Source organism: Adiantum capillus-veneris, chromosome 25 (assembly GCF_014529385.1).
Source record: "Adiantum capillus-veneris isolate H3 chromosome 25, ASM1452938v2, whole genome shotgun sequence".
NCBI lineage: Eukaryota > Viridiplantae > Streptophyta > Polypodiopsida > Polypodiales > Pteridaceae > Adiantum > Adiantum capillus-veneris.
Window position 1 is genome coordinate 28,687,995 of NC_140955.1, and position 22,023 is coordinate 28,710,017.

Here is a 22,023-nt window from a genome sequence, read left to right on the forward strand (position 1 = left end):
TTGATGAAGGTGATGCAGCTGATGCAGATGGTAATGCAATTGGTGCAAGTCACCGGTGATGCAGGATTGGCAATTGATGGAGATGATGCAAGTGGTGTAATTGATGGAGGTGATGCAGATGGTAATGAAGGTGGTGCAATTGATGGAGGTGATGGAGATGATGCATGTGGTGCAATTGATGGAGGTGATGCAAGTGGTGCAAGTGATGGAGGTGATACAGGTGGTGATGCTGGTGCAGGTGGTGCAATTGATGGAGGTAATGCAGGTGGTGCAAGTGATGGAGGTGATGCAGGTGGTGATACTAGTGTTGCAAGTGGTACAGGATATGTAAGGCATGATGATGGGACGGTGTCTTGGCCATGGAAGGATAGAGGTGATGCAGGTGCTGCAGGTTATGTAAGGAATGATGATGGGACGGTGTCTTATCCATGGGAGGATCCTTCGAACACAATTTTTGAGAGTAAGCCATCTCTAATTTTTGATATTAATGGTGTCCTGCTGACTTCAATGGACAGGAGGTACTGTTCAAATATGCCTTCCTATTGGAATTAGCTAATGATTGTAGATAGAGCAGGGGTGTTTGTTGGGTTTAAAAGGGATGCACCTGCATTCTTGGACTGGTGCCTTGTGCACTTTGATGTGTTTGTGTGGACCTGCTGCATGAAGAAGAAAGCAGAAAAAATGTTGAGAACCTGCTTTCCTGTTCAGTTTCCCTAGTTCAAGGATATCCTTACACAGAAGGATTGCACAAAAGAGGCTAGATTTGAGCTACCTAGTGGAAAGCCTGTATTTTATAAGAAGCTAAGTGACTTTTGGGAGAAAAGAGGTCAATACTATGTGTCATCCACAATTCTAGTGGATGACACACAATACAAGCAGCTGTAGAATCATAGTTCGTACAAGGTGGGATTGCAAGGTAGCTTCAGGCTCAGAAATTAATAGCTTGAACTCGTAGGGATTTTCTTTTGCTTGTTTGTACCAAACTCCCTTGACAACAAATGAGCCAGCATTGTAAACATTCCCCCATGCATCTTTTAGCAAAGCTTTAGTTTGAAACTTTTTTGTTGTGCATTTCAAGACATAGAAATCCACAAGCTCCTTATTGTCATGAGGAGCTATAACAACAAAATTGTCACCAACATGAAGTGCATTACTCAACACATTATGGTGTACTTCATATGCAAACTCTTCAATCTCTTCATCATCTTCGATATCATCTGTAGGTTCAAGGGTAACATAATTCCATGCAAAAACGTGTGCTTTATTGGAACACCTCGTTCAGCTGCCTTGTAGACAAGCACTATAGAAGCATGAGAATAGCCTATACTTGACAAGTTTTCCATTTGTTAAGGAGTAGCCACTGACACAATGTAACGTGCGTCCATTAGGCACAAATTTACAATCCAACGTTGGCTTCTACCCACATCACCTACTTTGATCTCCCAAAACACTTGAGTAAATGGTCGTACTTGAGAAGAATACATGGCTGTAGCACCATTGGACATGGTTTGTCTCAAAAATGGCACCACATCTGTTGTACATTGTAATGCTCTTGAGTGAGATGCCTATTAATAACAACACCTGCACCATCATGTTCGCCCTTCCCATGACTTGAACGTAAAAAGTGATGTGTCATTTTCAAACTTGTCAAAGTTCCATATCGAACAACAAAATAGAAAGGCCTCTTTGCTTTGAACTGTGAGGCTGCACCATCTAACCACACCCAATGTTGTTTGAGCGATATGCCTAGCTCTTTCAACCAGCCATAATGGAGCACAAAGCAATGTTGGACAAAAAGAGTATCATGGCTTTTATCATCAGATATATAGTAAGTGATAGTATTTTTGGACACTACCTGCGATTTGCACATACGTGATGTGGACAAAGATTGTGACCTGGCTAGAAAACCAATGCATTGATTGAATCTTATTTTGTTCTTTAAAAGTGTAATTTTTAGCGAAATCCACAATTGACACTACCACATCTTCAGGGAAGATACATAGACAATCTTTAAATTTCTCAGGCTACCGTCTGTAAACAAAATTGTGCTTTATAAACTTACTCAAATGATCCTTGAATAGTATGAAAAGATGCCCGCACTGCATCTCCTTGTGAGACAAAACCTTTCTTTTCTTCTTTTTCCCTAAATTTGTTTCGCCAACTTCATGGTCTTCAAATATCTCCACTGCTACCGTGCCTGCACTATTTAACTCTTCAATTGGGCAAATTGGTAGCTTCTTTGAAGGCCCACAGCAAAAAAATTTGACCCACTAGCCTTCGAGCATAAAGCTGATTCCCAAAGTTTTGTAAGGCTAGGGAAATGATTTGTGTAAGCACTGTATTTCCCATCTGCACCACAAATGTCACATTGACAACTACACTCTTTTCCATGCACACCATAAGAAATTTGTCTTTACGACATCCCTCAAGAATGACATTCGAATATGAGTTATGCAATGACAATTGTACTGATCTCGAAGCTTGCATACAAAATAAGGTTTCAGCTTTTCAAATGTCCTTTGGTGAATTTGACCCTTTGGGTGACTCTGTTTGAAGGCAAGAAAGAATTCTACCTGCATTAAATAATGATATTCAATACACTTATTGGCAAAATCAAAACTTATTGTTGACATGCAAAACTAAGATCAATCTGGTGAGAGTTAGTATCAGAATGGTAACTAATACTTTTGTGATCGGTGGAAGGAGAAAAGTAACAAGAGCCTCAGTCTTGTAGCTAACTTTTTTAAGGACTCGTACTATAAGGCTGGTTGCTACCAGACTATCTAAGGGTAGCTACCAGGTTGACAGTGGTAGCTATCAATCCACTAGGATTGCGATGGCAAACTGGTAGCTTCCACCAAGATTGCCATGATAGATTGGTAGCTTCCACCAAGATTGCATGGCAGATTGGAAGATATCACTCTCAGAGTGATAGCTCTCTTTCTAGGACTATCGTGGAAGCTAGCACTATGATACTGATAGCTACCAAGTTGAAAGTGGTAGCTACCAGTCCACCAATACTACCATGGCAATTTGGTAGATAGCACATCAGACTGATGGCTACCTTCATAAGGACTATGAGACTGGTAACGAGCAAGTTAATTAGTAGCTTCCACCAGGATTGCATGTCAGATTGGAAGATATCACTCTCAGAGTGATAGCTCTCTTTCTTAGGACTGTCATGGAAGCTAGCACTAGGACATTGATAGCTACCAAGTTGACAGTGGTAGCTACCCGTCCACCAATACTACCATGGCAATATGGTAGATTGCACTATCAGGCTGATGGATACCTTTATCAGGACTTGAGACTGGTAACGAGCAGGTTGAACGTGGTAGCTAGCAAATCTACTAGGAACACCATGGCAGATTGGTAGCAACCACTATCATACTACTAGCTACCTTTATCGAGAACATGTATGCTACCAAAGTCTAACACTGGTAATTATAAGGATCACAGTGGTAGCTACAAGTCATGGTACCAATCCTTGAGAGCAGAAGCATGTATAGTTATCTACCTATTTGGCACTGGTATTTACTAAATCTAAAGCAATGTGCAACAATAAGAAAACTGTTAAATATTTAGCAAACCACACTCAACTAAAGGTCAATAAGAGCAATGCCATAATTTCAATGAAAATAAAATTGTAGTTATTCAAGAAGTCAAAACAAATCTGGGGTTGCTCAAGAAGATGCACTCGGTGTTTCTTGAATACTTTGCGTGCACTTGTTAGGGGTCAAAATGCTTCCCCTAAACTAATTCAGATAAAAGATCTCTCTTAAAGAACACAGTCACAACTGAAATACATTCAGGCTAATTTGTCTTTCCTGAACATCAAATCTGACGATCTCCCTTATATCCAGACCCATTCTTCACCACACAATGTTCATAGCACAATTCAAAAACATAGTTTACACAAGATAGATAACAACTTCAAGATAGATTACAACTCAGATGACAAAATTTGTTATGTTCCATACTTCAGAAAACACGGTTACATTCCAATCTGTTCGTCAGACAGCAACAGATACAACCATAACTCATGTCTCTTCAAGTTAGATCTCGCATCCCTAGGTTTCTACTTTTCAAAAGACTTAGATCCTACTTACACCCTTTCACATTTGACTTAAGACAAAGGTTCAGAATCATAAGTAAAAGACTAGATAAAGATCCCCTAGATCCTGCCAACATGCCTTTAACACTGGCACACCCGGTGGATACTATTTTCCCAAAATAGTTGACCTCTGAACCCACAAAATCCCTTGTTTAATAAATTAAAAAAATCAGTTCAGTAAATTTCATCTAGGTTTCAAGCAATACACCAAGTGTAGAGTGCAGTGGCTGGAACAATCCAACTTACACAAATACACCAGATATATCCAATCCACTTGACTACATTTTTGACTGTTAATTCTGAACTCCCTGCAAAACCAATCAAAATTGACTTTTCAATTTCCACATCCTTCCTAGCATCCTGCTGACTTTTCCTGTTCAGCTTCTCCAATTTTCTGCATTTCCAGTGAATGGTACAATAGCCCACTCATCAACCAAAATAGGAATCCCTGATCTCTCAGGATCATCTGAATTCAATGTGTCTGGCAAATTCAACTTAGGTGCATTATCCATCAGCATCTGTTCAACTTCCTGCTATTCATCATTTTCAGATAAATTGGAATTTTGAACTTCTTCTCATAACCTGTTTCTATTTCCACAGCATCCACTGTATTCAAAAATACAGGCTTTTCTTTCTTTTCAGTCAACTGCTTGAGCTTTTGCTCTCAAAAGATCTGCCTCAACAATCTCCATCTGAATTCTGGCTTCTAGTACCTTCATTTTACTGTCCAATTCTTTATTAAGCTCCCGTAACTTTGACTCTGGTTCTATTTCATCTCTGATTTGGAACATCTGATAAGGCTTCTGCATTATGTTCAACATTCTTTTCTGGATGGATGTCCAAATTTCTTCCCTTGTTTCAATAACTTCATCCATTAATTGATTCAAATCAGATTTAGGCAAAAACACTACATCTACTTCTAGGTCATCTGCATCAGGTGAATCCCTGAGCTGACTTTCCACATTCTCCAGTACTTTCAATTTTTCAGTTAATACTCCACATTGCACTTGTAATTCCACATTAGTCTTGGTCAATATGGGTAATTCAGCAAGAAAAGTTTCCTTCAATTCCTCAAACCACTGTTTCATTGTAGATGCTTTCAACTCTGCATTCCAACTCTTTATTCATGTCAATGATCTGCTCCTCCTTTGCCCTGATTTCCACTTTGTATATTTCCCTCAACTCCGTTACATCTTGGTCCAACTTATCAAAACTGGTATTTTTCAGCTTTTCATCTTGATACATTGAAATCAAAGCATTGTTTGAGTCTCTTAAAGTTGCAATTGACATTTGTAGGTTGTTTATGTCCTTCTGTTGTCTGTCAATAAAGTGCATTGTGTCACTCAGATTCTTCATAACTGTTTTTGTCTTCATAACTGCATCCTTCTCCTGCTCACTGCCCATTGGCATTGGAACTATGTCCCCTGGGCTCCAAGGATTAACCTCCTTCTGAACATTAGGGTCCATAGGATTAACCCCTTTTTGAACATAAGGATAGTCTGGTTGTTCCCCTTGTTGTGCTTTCTTCTGTTTGCCCAATCTTATTGCCACCTTCTTTCCTAAATGCTTTGAGTTTTTTCTTGCTTACTGACACGCTTAGCAATCAAGTTGCCAGTCAGATCTTCACCAAAGATTTCTGAAAGTGCAACCTTTTCAGATTCTTCTTGTTTTGTCATATCACTGCTCTGTCTTGTCTGAACTGGTGTATCGTGAATACTCTCCTCCCCAACATCTTTCTTGCCTTCAGATTTCTATTTCTTTGCCGGTGGTTCACTGTCATCAGGTACTGAAAAAGCTAAAGACCTTCTGCCTTTCCCTGAACTAATTTTTCATGTTCTGCTCAAATTACTTTGAGGTACTGCCAAATTCCATGAATGCTTTTTAGCATAGTCAGGAATCATACCCAAATAGGCTGGGATCTTTGATGTTCCTGACCGTTTCCTTTTATCAAACCATGCACGTCCATAACAAACCTGTTAAAGACAATTTGAGACCAGTTGAACAGAGTTCCTGACTGTGCTGCAGCTATAAGTCCAAAGTTATCTTTACTCATGTAATCAATTTTTACCAGCATTAAAACTCTCTCCATAAACCATGTCAGCTGATTTTTTTTCTTTAATGTTTTGGCTTTCTTGATGACAAAATAATTCCCAGTTCCTTCCCCAGGGACAAACTCTTGTACCATCTGATCATCGGTTGCCTTTTCCCATTCATGGACCCCATCCAATGGTAACTTAAAGACCTCTGATATGAATTCAGGATAAATTTCCTTGTCATATGAAGCCACATCCGAAGATTGTAGGCAAGCCAACTGTGTAGGTGCATAAATGTTTTGGGAAAACTTCTGAGGCAAAATCTTTAGCAGCCCTCGGCTTCATCTCGTACGTTGACAGACCTTCCTCACTATTTTCACAGTCCTCTGGGTTTGGCTGTTGTGCTGCTGCCTTTCCCCTGCTTGACCGAAGGACAGGCTCATCTCCCCCCTTCTCTGGTGACGCTACCTTTCGATGCATACTTGGAGAATTGATGTGCACAACAGGAATAGTACAGAACACGGGTTGCATGCAAGAACAGAAAACGTTGCAGTGCTGCCCACCCTGTCACGGTTCGCAAGCGAAAAAACGCAATTTGTATATGCCCAAACCCACGAAGACAACTCAAACAAGAAGAAAAAAAGTGATAATATCACGAGGCCTACCCTCGATAGCAAAGGTGGAAAGGAAAAAGTGATTAAATATCGAGGCCTACCATTAAAGGAAGAAGTGATAAATTGTGTTACCCTTGTGACTAAAAGAATCGATGACTTCAGAATAGAAACACAAAACTTCAATCGTTTGGTAATTTGGCAAAGACAAAAGATGAGAATTTAAAACGCTTTCAAAAGAAATGGATGTGCATCTTCTTTTTGAGCTGAAAAATATGTTGGGTAAAACATTTGACTTTGAAAAGGAGTGAGCAGTTCCATAGTTCCATATCTGATGGTTGCAATTGTCTCCTCCCACACCTTATGTGTGTGTATACAGTAGCTATACCATTATTGGTGCCCTTACCTTTGGTAAACTCATGCACACTCACTTTCTAATACAACCCTTGAGCCCAAGATCCAAAATTAATGGGTGAGATGCCTGCACAATCAAGCCTTACAAGCATTTCACCTAGGGTAGGTGCGCCAAAGTTTTGGTTTGAGGTTAAGTATGGGGTATCTAAGGATATATCCTTTTTAATTGAATAGAAAAATGGAGTGCAAATGTGGAGCCAAATGAATGACAAAGACGCGGCAAGGTGTGAGCCGAGCAGGGCCGGTTCGCGAAGTAGGAGAGAAGTGTCGGGGGTGGGGGGAGAGAGTAAGAGAAAGAGTGTGATTCTGTGGCGATTGCACAGAGCACCTGTGATCAAAAGGGAAGCCTCACCGTGGTAGGCAAGGTGCATAGAGAGAGAGACGCAGACGAGATGGTGAGAGAGGGAGATCGCAGGTGAACAAAGAGATGTCAGTACGTGTAGGTCGTGCTCGTCTAGAGAATCGAAGAGGGGAGGCAATGAAGAGTACGAGTATCCTTGTGTCAGCTTAACAAAGGATCCAAGGCCACAGGACCTGCACACACACACACACACACTCTCTCTCTCTCTCTCTCTCTCTCTCTCTCTCTCTCCTTTGTTAGTCGCTTGTGTGCAACGGCAGAACCTAAGTCATTTCTCACTCTGGCAGTAGGAAGAGGCGGAGAAGAGATGTCAAGTCAATGACCACCCTCCCTGCTGATTCAACGGCGCTTACATCCGCAACGGTCCCAATCCCGCCCACCTCCACAAAGGAGAAGGCTTTCATCTCTTTGACAGCAATGGCATGCTCCACTGCGTCAGTTTCCACCATGGATCAGTCCCACTTACTGTGCGCTCTATGTCAAAACCTCGCGCTTAGCGTTCTTCGGTGGCGAATCTAGCGATGGCTACTCTTCCCGAGTTTGAGCTGGAGGTGACAGGCGCAGAAGGCAGGGCCTCTGCTCGGGTGAGGGTGGTCTCAGGAGGAGGAGGCCGATGGATGAAGGGCGACAAAACAGGAGAGTGAAACCATGAGCAATAATCTATCTCTCTCTCTCTCTCTCTCTCTCTCTCTCTCTGCTCGAGTGTATACTTAGCCAGCGCAATGCACCCGTGGGCCCCCCTTCAGAGTAGGTGTATGCTTGAACGCCCCTACAGAGAAACGAGAGGGGCTACACTCCACTCCAGCTCGCTCGCCTTACATAGAGAACAACGAGAGAGAGAGGTGCTACCCCTTGGATAGCAACGCAAAGAACCGAGAGAGCATGTGTGTGCATCCCAGCTCTACACACACTGCTCGGAGCAAGGAGAGAGAGCTCGTTCTTTATCTTCTCATGCCACTCCAGCTGTTGTCGCACCTCCGTGCCCTACGTACCTCCTAGCCTCCTCACTAGTGCCTCTGAACGGTTGTGTGCATGCACACACACACACACACACAGAGAGAGAGAGAGAGAGAGAGAGAGAGAGATCTGTCCCTTTCTAGTTTCCTCCCTCAACCTCTCCGTTTCATCATTTCCTTGAGAGCACGAACCTTTTCATCATTTCCTTGAGAGGCTTCGTGCTGCAAACAATGAATACCCATCTGCCAATATAAAAAAATAGGAAATAAAAAATTGAACTCTCCTTTTTCATTAGCAAAAAGGGGAGTCATCGCTATGGCCTCACCCCTTTGGGGTAGGCCAAAAACTCTGCCCCCGCAATGTGATGTCAAGAATTTGACAGTATACATCCATACGTGTGTTGACATGACTTCTCCCCCCATCGAAAGTCCTGCTTATGATAACTTTTTGGCATAAGTCGGCATCCCCACTATACTCACATGTCACATTTGAAAACATTTTTAAATAAATTCCCACAAAATTCACCTCAGCCTCTTGTAGATTATTTTTCACAAACAACTTTAATCTGAATCCATTTACTGGTTTTTTCAACAACTTCCCTGAAAGTTCTCCCAATCAAAATGTTCCCTGACCCAAGTCTTTGAATATTTTGTATGGCCACACATACCTGAGTTTCAACTTGCCAGGATGCTTGCCCAATCTTGAGTTATACATCAGCACTAAATTGCCTTCCTTGAAAGTCTTCTTTTTCAGATACTTATTTAGCCATTCAGATCTCCTGTTCTGAATTACAGTAGCCACATAGGCACTATAAAATCTGTCTTCATCTAAAGCCATCGACTGCTCCAATCTTTGCTTCACTGAATTCTCCTCAGTTAATCTGCTTGAAACAGTCACCCTTAGAGATGGTACAATAAACTCCATTGGTACCATAGCTTCCAAGCCATATACCAATTTGAATGGTGTGAGTCCTGTACTGACTTTCTAAGCTGATCTTAATGCCCAAAGTGCTGAATTGAGTTTCAGATCCCAATCTTTTTTTTTTCCAAAACAGTTTTTTTCAAAATTTTCACCAAGATCTTGCTACTGCTCTCAGCTAATCCATTAGCATGGAGGTGATAAACAGATGACATACTATGACTGATAATGTGAGTTTTAGTCAGAATTTTGATCACTTTATTCAGGAAATGAACTCCTTGATCTGACACAAGCTCAACTGAGCAGCCAAACCTTGTCATTATATTATTGTACAAAAAGTAAGCTAGGCTTCTTGCCTTATTATCCTTCAATGCCACAGCTTCCACCCACTTAGTGCAATAGTCTGTAGCAACTAAGATGTATCTGTTTCCTATAATTTCTATTGCAGGCTTGAATGGATCCATAAAGTCAATTCCTCACTTTTGAAAAGGCTCCAATGGCAACACTGGGTTCTGTCTCATCCTGTCTTTGTTTCTTGGATATCCATCTCTTTGACACTTCTCACAGTTCTTGCTGGCTTGATATGAATCTTTGATCACTGTAGGCCACCATAGACCACTCTAAAATATTTTCCTACTAGTAATGTCACCTGAAAAATGGCCTCCAGAGCTTCCTTCATGAGCTTCCTTCAAAATTCCCCCTTGGTAAATTTCAGGAACACATCTCCTGATAATCTAATCTACCCTCCTCTTATACAAATATCCACCATATGTGGCACTTCTCAAGACCAATTTCCTTCTGTGATCTTTTGTCATTCCCTCATGGAAAACACCTTCAGTAAGGTAACTCAACATCCGCTCATACTAGTTATCTGATTTTGTTGGCTGTATCTGAAATAATTTTGCATCAGGTAAATCATCTGTAATGCCTTCAGGGGGTTCTCCTGACTCCAGTCTACTCAAATAATCTGCAAGTAAGTGCTCCCTTCAGTTCTATGGACAATAGAGTAATCAAATTCCTGTAGCAATAAAATCCACCTAGCCAACCTTCCTGTTGGCTGTGGTTTATTCACCAAATAAATCAGTGCTTGATGAATTCAGGGACCAGGCTCAAAATCCGATCCATTGTGACAGTGGTACTTTTCAGGACCGCTGCTGTCATTTTTGCCTCCCTTATTTCTTGATGATGAATTTCCTCCTGAATACTCAATGGTATATCAGGTATTGTCTGTTGTACTTTCTTTTTACCCTGTTCTATTTTCTGACTCTTGTGAATCTCCTTCAAACATCCTTGTCTAATTTGTCTCTGATTTTCCCATAATTCAGGGTTTCTCATCTCTTTATGGTACAACACAGGATCAGGCACATATTTCCCTCCTGACCTTGTAACCACCAAAACTGATGCTGGCTTATCAAGTATCTCCTCCACCTGTATGCAGCTTGAGCAATCACGCTAAACATGCATGACATTGAGATCCTTCTCATGTTGTCTTGTCAGTACAACTTCTTCCACCATGACTACATTAGCCTATGGTGGTTTGTTCTATTGTCCTTGTACAGGGTGTCTCTGATTGTTATATCTAATGATGGGAATTCCTCTCTCCTCTCTATGTTTGCACCACAAAGGACAATTAGGACCCTGCCTGTGGTTCATTTCCCCACAATATGTGCATGGGTCTGAATTTCCCTGAGGATTAGGTGGTCCCCAGTTATTTCTGCCCTGATATCCTCTCTGCTGTCCATCCCTGTTTCTTTCTGGTTCCACTGCATTTGGAATTGGTGCATTCACTCTTGGTGCTTGCTATCTTGGATTAGCTCTGTCGTCAAATTATACCAACAATTAGCATATGTGTGCCCAGGCTTCTGGCATGTATTACAATAGGATTTCTCCTTCTTTTGAAAGGCTGAAATCCCCATGCTCTTTAATTTTTTTATTCAGATCCTCTCCCTCGCCCTTAGACTTCCTCTTTCCTTTCCTATCCTTTTTCCTTTTCAGTTTACTGTTCTCCTTCTCCTTCTTTTTCCTTTTTCTGCTTTTAGATCACTTTTTTTCAAAACCTGCATCTGAACTTTCTTCATATGACTATGACCCTGAGTCAGACTCTGAGTCTGAATCTGAATATGACTCTGTCATGTTTCTTCTTCTTTCTCTTCTTCTGTTTGATGCTTCCCAGTCGTTTCTCTGCTCTCCTAGCAGCTGCTACCAGTTCATTGAATCCTCCTGCACCTCCAAGAATGTCTGTAGTGGCTACTGATGTTCTCAAGGTCTCCCTCAACCCATTGCAGAAATATTATCCCAACATCTCATTAGTTGGTCTTTCATTTACTGCAAGTCTTCCATTCATATCCAAAAACTGTTGTGCATAATCCTCCACAAGGAGCCTCTTCTGTTTCATTGTTTTCAGCTTCTTCAAGATTTCAGTGGGTGTTTTTCATCGTCTGAATCTTGACAGAAAGGCTATTTGCAATGCTTGTGTAGTAGGAAAATGAGCTGCACCATACTGTATAAACCAGTTCATAGCCTTACCCTCCAATGTGGCAATAAATTGCTGCTTTTTCACATCATCTCCATACAATCCTGCTAGTTCACTTGCTTCCCATTTTGTGTTGAATTGAGCTACATGGGCATCAGGGTCTTCCTTTTTGGATTCACCTTTGAAGTGTGCAAATCTAACTTTGAGGTTTGCTGGATTAGGGGGTTGTGCCATTGTTCCTGGCTGACATATTGCTGCAACTTTTATTTTTGCTGGTGTGTTAGGCAATGGCTAAAACCTAAGTTTCGTCCTTGACTGTCTCTGTATTTGAGACAATGCTAACAGACCCACAAATTTGTTTCTGTTTCTCTCCTCCTCACCTGGTGTAATTTGTAATTCCATATCAGAAGCATTATCCCTTGCTGCATGGCTAGGCCCTGCCTTCTCAATTTGTGCTCCCTAATCACTTAGATACCCTAGATCTGGAGTATCCACCTGACTTCCACTGCTTGATCTGTGATGATCCTTCTTTCTCTGTTGCACCTTTTGTTCTAACTTTGCCTGTAATCTGGTATAATAACTCCCAAACCCTTCACCCCTATATTTCTTAGCAGACATGCACCATAAATCTGATCTGTCATTAGTACAATCTACTATTGTCTTCGAAGTCACTACTATCTACAATAATGACACATATATCTCCTTTGCTTAGTCTGGCCTTTCTTGAACAATCCAAGTGCATTGTTCAGGCCAAAAGGATATTTAAAGTGACAGAGACACGATTATGCCATAGTTTTTTGAATGCACTATCCAAAGTATCCTTTATCAGGCTATCACTCTGTTTGGTCTGTCTGCCTAAATCCCCAACCCTAAACACCCGGTGCAAAATCACGTAGGATGTATGACAGGCTTTTGCAAGTCGTCGTTTCTGAAAACTAAAGTGCCTAATGTGTAGCTCTACTCATTGCGAACGCGTGGATATGCTGAAATGCAAAAACGGACAACATATGCTCACCGAATCACCAGATATAGCTCGTGGATCGATCTCGCAAAGTCGGTCGTACACCTGCAATGTAGGTGTTGGCGCGTAGCTCTCTTCGAGGGCAACACGTTGCACTTCTCCGCACTTGATTCCGAGTATTAGTGCGCGCGTAGCGTCAAGATAAACTCTCACTCTCTCTCGTACACAGAGTACGCTCAACTCACACAGACAAAACTTATATCAATGACAAAAGGTCCTTTGCATTAAGGTCAAAAGTGGTATAAATACCTTACAATCTCAAATCCTAATGTTCCAATTTAACCATTTACTAAGTCTAAATGTCAAAAATGGGATACAATTTGGAAGCTTCTGCAAGCCCCACTATTTACAAAGGTGAAATTATGGTTTCTTCTCAATTAAGGAATGATTACAAAGGAAATTAGTATCCCGTCAGGCAATCATCCTCCGTTGGGTGTGTCCAGCTACTAACACTGCCCCCCTCCTAGATCATGTTGTCCCCGACATGACAATAGAGATTCTTCTTCAGTGGAGGCTTTCGCGCATCTTCAGAACAGACTCATACCGTGCATGCTCGGCCAGTAATGTAGGGCCGAATATATATGTATCAATGGTGAAGAAACCGGTGTAGAAGGCTTCTTCAAAGGCCTGGAGATGGTACGAGGGCAAAAATATTATTCGCTGATAGAGGGCATGTATCACCTCATGGGAAGGTTGAGCAGACAATTCATACGCACATCTATATGTGTCTTGGAAGAAGAATATGCTGTCTGTTGCCTGTCCAGGTTTAAAGATCTCAAAAATTGCCAGAAGGGTTTTACATATTTTCCTGAGCATAATGCAAGAGAGTTCAGGCAAGCCAGTGAACAATTTAATGGCGCCCGTTAGGGTTCTCACCATCTATTGATCACTCATTCTCTCACCTGCCTTCAAGCCTGGCAGCTTTGGGTAGTTGAGCCACATGGGGTGGCTTTTCTTCAGCAGCTCTTGTTCTTTCCAGGTCCGCATCCTTGGTAGAGGGAAAAAGCTAAGGTTGTCTCTGATTATTTTATGCGCCTCTACCAGATGTACTAAATACTGTGGGTATTTAGTTAGCCATGCCTTTCTCCATTTTGGCCGAGAGTCCACAATAAGTTTAATACCTTCTGGTTTGATGATATCTTCTTCGTATAGTGGCACTATCGGCTCCTCTTTAATCCTCTTGTTTATTGTAGCAGCTTCATACTTGAGAAGAGGATATGGGAGAGATGGTTGTAGCCATTCATGTCGAACGACATTTGCATCTAATTTCTGAATGGTCAGAGACTTCAATACCCTCTGCTCTCACTCCATTGCTTCTTTGGCAGTGTCTTTTATTGCCGCTTCTATTGCCTTTTGTAGATTTTCTTCTTCTTCTTGTGTCAGATCCTGGGGCTCTTGGGATGGTCCCACAAGGATGTCCTCTTGCATTGTTGTGTCCATTGGATCTGACACATTGTCTATATCAATTCCTTCCATAGCTGTTGGCCCTGTGCTCAAGTGTGGCTCTTCAATCTGATGTTGGCCTTTTAGCTCATCAATCTGCTTTTGATATTATGCTTTCTTTTCCTGTTCAGCTTGATCCCCCATGGTCACTAAAAGGTCGTTCAATTTAACATTGGCTTTCTCAGCCTCTTCTAGCTTCTTCTAGGTGTCTTCATTTTCAGTTTGCATCATCTTTAGATCGTCGTCCATCTTCTTCTTCAAGGTTGCTAGCTCATTTTTCATGGCCTTGTTCTCATCCTCCAAACGGCTTTGCATCACTAGGGAGCCCTCGGCCAGCATCAATCTTTGTCTCTTCTCTAGTGTCAGCTCCTTTTGGAGTTCCTTCATCTGTTCTTCACATATATCCTTCTTTGAAGCAGTGCTAGTTGAGGTAGTGGCTTTGACTCTGCCCGGAGATGCCCTTAGCCTCTGGATGGTCTGATCTTTCACTTTCATTTGATCTTTCAGCTCTATAACTTCGTCCTGGCTGGCCTCATGTTCTAGCTCATCTTTTTTCTTATCATTCCTCAAAATCTCCACTTCTTTGGACTCATCAGCAAGCTAGAGTGTCAAGTTGTCCCTTTCTTTCTCCACATCTGTCAATGATTTGCTGATTTTCTTATACTCCTCATCTGCTCTTTGAAGCTTTTGGTTTGCTGCCTGACTTTGAATTTCTAGCTCTTGGCATCTTTTTAGTGCCACATCTAGATCAGCTTGCAGCTTGGCTTGCTTCTATGTGTTCTCTTGGTCCTGCTTTTGCAGCGAGTCCACCTCGGTTTTGATTTAAACTTCATTTTCTTTGAGATTATCACACTCAATCTCAGTGGCCATAGACCTTGCTCTGAGCCAAGTGAGTCTTTGCATCACCTCATCCCAATCATTGGCTTGTGGCTGTAAATCCATTGTATCTTTAACCATTTCCTTCAACTCCACCAACCGAGGGCTCAGCATATATTCTTTGGGCCTAGTGCTAGACAACTCAAAAGCTGCATTAGCTGCCTCTTCTTGAGAGTATCCAATAGCTAGTAGATCAAGGAATATTTTATAGTTTTTTTCTTCTGGATCTGGATTCTCATCTTTTGATTCAATTTCTGCCTTCTACTCTTGCTCTTTGTTCTCCTCTTCCTTGGAGTCTTGTTGCCCATCAGATTTGTTCAACTCCTCAGTTTGTTGGGGTTGAGGAGGACTAGGAGGAGGTGGTGATGGTGGAGGGTTGGATTCTCGGCTTGATGGTGGGGTTGGTTGCTTCTTCTTGAAGTCCCAATCAGCCTTTGTTTTCCTCTCTCTTTCTTGCCCTTCGTGCTCTTCTAGTAGCTGCCGTCTCACATCATCAACTTCTTCCTCGGTAAAAGGTATGTTTGGGATATTCTCAGGTGTAGCATCTAAGATCTCAAAATTCTTTATATAATCTTCAAAGCGATCCCTTTGAGTTCTTCAAGAAGATCCAGACATAGCCTCAAATGAGGGCTTCCATAATTTTCTCAGATCCCCTTTTAGCATCCTCTCAGCTCTGAAACTCTCCATTAGTCTTTCTAGCCTTGCTGCTTTCTGTGACTTTGTTTCCTTTACTGGCACCTGTAGAGTTTCTTTCTTCCCCTTCTTGGGATGTGGCGGATCTTCTGGCACTGTCTCTAAACGGCGCTTTAACCTTGTGGCTACCCTTGGAGCCTTAGGAGGCTCTTCTTCTTTGTCTTCCTTCAGCTTGAGCCAATCATTTTGGGAGGGAGGTAGAGGTCAATTTCCCTTGGCATGCAATGCTCCATAGATGGCTTTGGTTATCAACTCACCAGGCACAATATAAGTAGGATTTTTGGTCCCCATTTTCACAAGGTTGTCGTGAATGTAAGCGGCATAGTTTATCTCCCTCGGGCGGCTCTTTTGCATCGCCCAAGTGAAAGTGGTGGCAATAGCTCCAGGTGGCATCCTGTATTTTTGTGGCTACTTGGTACACATGTGGAAGTACTGATTGTATAATTGGCTCATGATGGCCACCTTCAAGTTTGCAATATCTTCAAATGTATAGTTATTTTTCTTCTCTGAGTAGACCTTAATGTCATCCCGCCTCTTAGTCACACTGTCTCCTTTGTTAGAGAGGTCAAGTGCTGCTGCCACCACCTTCTCTGTGATGACAATCATCGTATTAGGCTTGCCTTGCAGATTTGTAACTCTGGCTATGCCGTCCTCTTTGATTGTGGTGACAAATTCCCACACTCTTTTAACATCAATCCCTGCAGGCAAGGCTTCAAAGTAATTGTGTAGATCCAGTTTCTCCAAGTAGTCCCTCATCTTGCTCCTGACAAATTCATTGAGCTCTTGAGGGATCATGGGTAGCTCCACTGCATTTCCCTCCGGATCTTCAAACACTCTTTGGTAGATTCTCAGATCATTGGTTTCCAGTAGGTCATCTTGAATCCAATTGCTTGTGGGCTTCAGGGTTCCTTCTATGATAACAAAAGGCTCCACTTCTTCTAAGTAGTCCTTGATAGTCATCCTCTTCTTCTTTGCAGGCGACTTTGTGGATGCCATGGATCTTGTTGCACTCAGTAGTCCAAAGTTAGCGTTTTTTTACATATTAGCTGATAAACTAAGTTCTGACTACCCAAATGACTTGAAAATTGAAATAAGAACTCAAAAGGGACTAGTGAAACCATGCATGTGCCCACAGTAGGTTTTTGGCTGGAAAATAAGCATGTATACATCCTACGCGTAGGATGTCTACTTCCTCTGATTTTGATAAAACTTGAAATTCTTGTGGCACTTGACCTGTGCAACATGGCTATGTACTTGGAATTTGGTTTGGACATCAAAAAGTGCAATTTTGAGCAGATTTAGGCTTTTGGCTCACAAAATGGATAGGATGTCCCATATGGATGGGCAAATGATATCCAATTGGATTGAAATTTGATATATAGGCTTCTTATACCATGTAAAAGACTCCCATGATGTCAATACCTGCACAGAAGGTCAATATGACCCTGGAGACATCCTACACGTGGGATGTCTCTTTTCTCAGAATGACTTGATTTTGGTTTTGTAGGTAGCTCTTAGCATGTAGAACATGGCCTTGTTCTTAGATTTTGATTTGGATAAGTATTGGTGTTTTTAGGAGCATGTGTAGTGTTTTTAGGCTCAGAAAAGTGCATCTTTGAGGTTTTGGGAGCCAAATGTGATGGGTCTGGCTTGAAATTTGATACATGAGCTTGTGAAGATGTTATAAAGATATGTGGAACTCAAAAACACCAGCTGGAGGTCAATAGGGCAATTAGACATCCTATGAGTAGGATGTCTATTTCATTATTTTTCATATCTGACTCCACGGCTAGCTTGGCAATGTGATAATGAGTATATTTGTGTAAGTTTCATGTGATTTGGACTAGTTTTGGTAGGTCTATGACCCTTTATTGCCTCTATGCTTTGACTTTCCGTTTTTTGATGCATATGAGGTTACTCTTGTCCAAATGTGATGAAACTTGATGGCTGGCATGTATAAGCTATGTAGAAGCTGTGTATGAGGTGAGATATTGAGTCGGGTTCCCAAACATGGCCTTGAGACATCCTACGCGCAGGATGTCTCCTGATGATTTCTTTTGGAGAAGTGCTACTAGTATATGCCCTTAGCCCCCCTGAGTCCCCTTCAAGCCTTATTTCAATAAAAAAGTCAAAAAGATAGATAGAAACTCCCTGTTTGGCTTTCAGAGCCTCTGAGTTGTTTTCTGACTCTTGGAGTGCTTTTTGGCGATGAAATTTCTTGATGTTAGTCTCCATAGCTTCATGGTTCCTTGGGGAACCTTGCCATATGGTTTTTGTTGGCTTTGGCTTCACCGAAGCTCCGTTTGGCGAGTGAGCCTACCTCTCATATCTGGAGCCTATCGGGTGGTCACGCACGTTGTAGAAGCAGTTGGAAGTCCGCTTCGTTCTAGGTGGCAAGAGCTCTCTCTCAAGAACGAAATAGTAGAAATGAGCTCTAAGTGAAGTGAAAAAATCTTATAATGAGGGTCCCCGGACCACTTTCTATGAAATTCGACATGTGCTCCTAACTTCTTGCGAGATGCGGTTTAGGCTCGAAAAGTTCTTGATTTGGACTCCGTTTGCCCAGTTTCCAAGAAATGTGACGTTTCGATCAAAATCTGGCCAAAACACGCCTCCCGCTCCATTCACATAATTGCACCCACATTGTACCATAGGTTGTCCTATAGTCACTGATTATCCCCATATTTTTTATTTTTCATTATGATCGTATTTCACCTGCTTTTTGTATTTTTGAAGTTTTTCTGCCGATAGTTAGTAAAATTAAAAAGAAAATAGAAAAATAAATCCAAAAAATCCCCAAGAATCACAATAACTCCAAAACATCACCTCAAAACACTATGTACACTTACATGCAATTTTTATGGCCGGATTTCTCCGTTTTACCAATATTTTGCCCGAAAAATGACTATTTTAACGTATATACACACACTTAGAGGCCTAATTTGGCGTTTGGCTCCATGTACTTGTAGATTCATGCTGTATAAGGGCATATGTACTTAGGTTAGTCCAGAAAATTTTGCAATCAAACAAAACCCTTCAAAATAGGCGAAAAACATGCCTTTTTTTTTTCTCTTTTCACCTTCATTGGGTCCGCATTGAGAATGCCTCCCCCCCTCCTAGTCGGAGTCCTCCCGGACGACAAGGTATCGCCTCGGGGTATGTGCAATGCATAGGTTAAAAATTGTGCTAATGCGCGGCCTTGTAATGTGGCCATATTTGATGCATACTCAGTCAATGCATGGAAAAATTAATGTTGTGCGAAAGGAGGGAATAAGCAAGATGCTTATTGGCATTCGACGACGAGGTTTCCTGTTTGTTTTTTATTTGGTTGGCGGATTTTCTTTGCAAGTAAAAGTTGTAACTCTACAGCTCTTTGTTTGATTGTCTTTTTTGCAAAAGTTGCTTGGGTTGTCGCTACTGTCGATATGGCCGTGGTTGTTTCCGTGGATGGAAGTGTCATTTTCGTTGTAGCTATAATCTTGTTCTCTGTTAATTTTTCTTTGGAGTTTTGTTGTGGAGGATTTTGTAGGTTTATTGCCTCGTCCTTGGTCGTCATTGCTGTTCTGCTGATCGGCACCCACATAGATCGGTTTGTCGGTTTCATATGTAGTGAGTGTCTGGCTGCTAGTGTTGCTTATACTGAAGGGAGTTTCTGTTGCTTTGGTTTGGGGATCCAAATGCGTGTCGCATTTAAGTGGTTACTGAGTATTCTCTTTGGGATCCATATCTTTTTTATTCCCTTGGTTGTTGGTTTAACTGTGTTCTTCTGTTGACTTTTGGGGTTGTATTGTGGTTTGGATGCCAGGTCGCCTCTATCCTTCCGTACCCATACTTGTTTTGTGCGTGTTGCTAACCTTGATCTATTCACTGTGGTCTGTGTTGTCTTATTTTTGTAGTGAACATGGTTGGCAGTTTCCTGGTTGTTGTCCATGGGTATCGTGTTGTGCTTTATTGACACCCATCCTTTTGTTCTTTATCTAGTGATGGTGGTGCTATCATCTGGTTCTTCCAGGTTGGCTGAGCAAAGACTACCACCTGTTGTTCTTGTGTATGCTGAATTTTGACTGTATTCAAATTCCAATCTATCTACACATTATACTCTTTCTACCAAGGTTGTCCCAACAACATGGGGTGTAGTGTGCTCGCATCCTCAACCACATAAAACTTGTGGGGGTAAACATATTGATGTATTTGTACATGCAATATTGTCCAGCCCACTGTTCCTAGCAAATGTGATGTACTACTTTCCAGCACTTGTTGAGTAGGATGGAGTTGTTCCTCAAGCTTGAGCTATTTATATAATTTGTAAGAGATCAGATTTGCTTGAGCTCTGGAATCAAGCAATGCCGTCGATTCAACTTGATTGCTACCCACTTTGACTGCAATTATTGGTTCCACTGTGTCTTCACCAAAATTTGTTGATCGAATAGCATTTATTCGCAACGGTGATCCACTTTGTTGTTGTTGTCGTAGAATCCTTCTTTTTGCAATGCGTTATTTTGCTTCCGCTTGTGCTTCTTCTCGTACCCTCTGTTTCTCCTTCATCCCTTGTTTTTTCTTGATGGATTTGTTGAAGCATATCCTGTGTTAGTGGTAAATGATACTTTTTTAACCGACACCCACAAATCCAATTTGGCATTTCTTCTCCTACCAATGGAACAAGTTTGACAGCTCCACTTTGTGATAAGTCACTAATCACAAAGGGTCCCATCCCTCGCTTTTTAAGTTTCTTGGCATGTTGCTTCAAAGTATAAACAAGTACATAATCACCTGTTTTGAACTCTTTCATACGCACATGCTTGTCAAAAAAGTCTTTTTGTCTTCTCTTTTTAGCATAGATTGAAGCTACAGCTCTCAGTCGAAGTTCATCTAGCTTTTCAAGATCATCTATTCTTGAAGAGAGCTCATGGCCCGTCCATTCTAAGCGTTTTGCTACTCGTAGAGTTGGAATAAAAAACTCTATGGGTAATATAGCGTTTAGACCAAACACCATGTTGTATGGTGTTGTTCCAATAGATGTTTTATAAGCTACTCGGTATGCCCATAGTGTTGAGTGTAATTGTTGATCACAGTCTATCATTGACTCTGATACAATTTTAGTCAAAACAGTACATAGTGTTTTATTTGTGGCCTCAACTTGTCCATTTGCCTGTGGATGATATGGAACAAATTTTCTATGTATGACCATGAATTCCTCTAACAGGTATTCAATAACTTCATTAAGAAAATGTGTTCTTCGATCACTGACAATTTCTATTGGTAATTCGTATCGTACAAAGACATTCTCATACAAAAATTGTGCAGTGGTTCTTGCGCCTGCTTTTTGTGCTGCTTTGGCTTCAGTCCATTTTGTGAGATAGTCCGTAGCCACAATGATATATTGGGTATGGGTGCAATATGCAGGGGATGAAATAGGCCCCACAAAATCAATTTTCCATTTTGCAAATGCCCGTGCTCCCATCATTGGTCGTAGTGGCATCTCATCTCTCTTTATCGGCACCTTAGTGCGCTAACATGTGTCACAACGCTTTACAAACTCCATAGCATCCATGTCCAATGTAGGCCACCATATTCCTGTAGTTAAGATAATTTTTACCTTCTTTTTGCCTGAAAAATGGCCTCCACTTATTCCTCCATGTGTGTGTTCTAGAATCAGCAGGTATTCACTTTTACTTGCACAGATTCTAAGTTGATTGTCCTTTCCTCTCTTGTAGAGTTGATTTCCAATTAAACTAAAGTCTCGAACCTCTAACTCTGTAGCCCTTTTTTGCGCTTTTGTTATGTTTGTAGGAAATGTCCTTGTTGTTAAGAAATCAATAATATGTTGACTCCAAGCATGTGCAATGGTTACCTGAAACAATGTCGCGTGATCCACCGGTCGTTTGGCACTACATATAGTATAATAGTTAACATAAGCATGTGTGTCAGCATACATAGTTGGCCAATAAACTCCTAAGTGTTTCAATCTTTGGTGTGTTTTCATTGTTGAACAATGAAATGCACAATCTTCGATGTGTGCTTCTTCAAGATAACACTCGAATTCCTCTGGATTTATACATAATCATAGAATTTGGTTCGAGCCTAGATGGTACAGTTGTCCTGCAATCAA

At 41.4% G+C, this 22,023-nt stretch overlaps 1 protein-coding gene across 1 annotated transcript; it reads right to left on the minus strand.

Annotated features, from left to right (window-relative positions):
* Positions 1-4,246: 4,246 nt before the first annotated feature.
* LOC147424630 (uncharacterized) lies at positions 4,247-8,275 on the minus strand. The gene has a single exon (XM_086500403.1). It carries the CDS (start codon positions 5,579-5,581, stop codon positions 5,186-5,188), a length of 396 nt encoding a protein of 131 aa, XP_086356529.1. The 5' UTR covers positions 5,582-8,275; the 3' UTR covers positions 4,247-5,185.
* Positions 8,276-22,023: the final 13,748 nt, after the last annotated feature.

What these genes read in the sequence shown, in the direction of transcription:
- LOC147424630 (XM_086500403.1), bottom strand. Translation starts at nt 5,581, where the DNA reads ATGGACCCTAATGTTCAGAAGGAGGTTAATCCTTGGAGCCCAGGGGAC.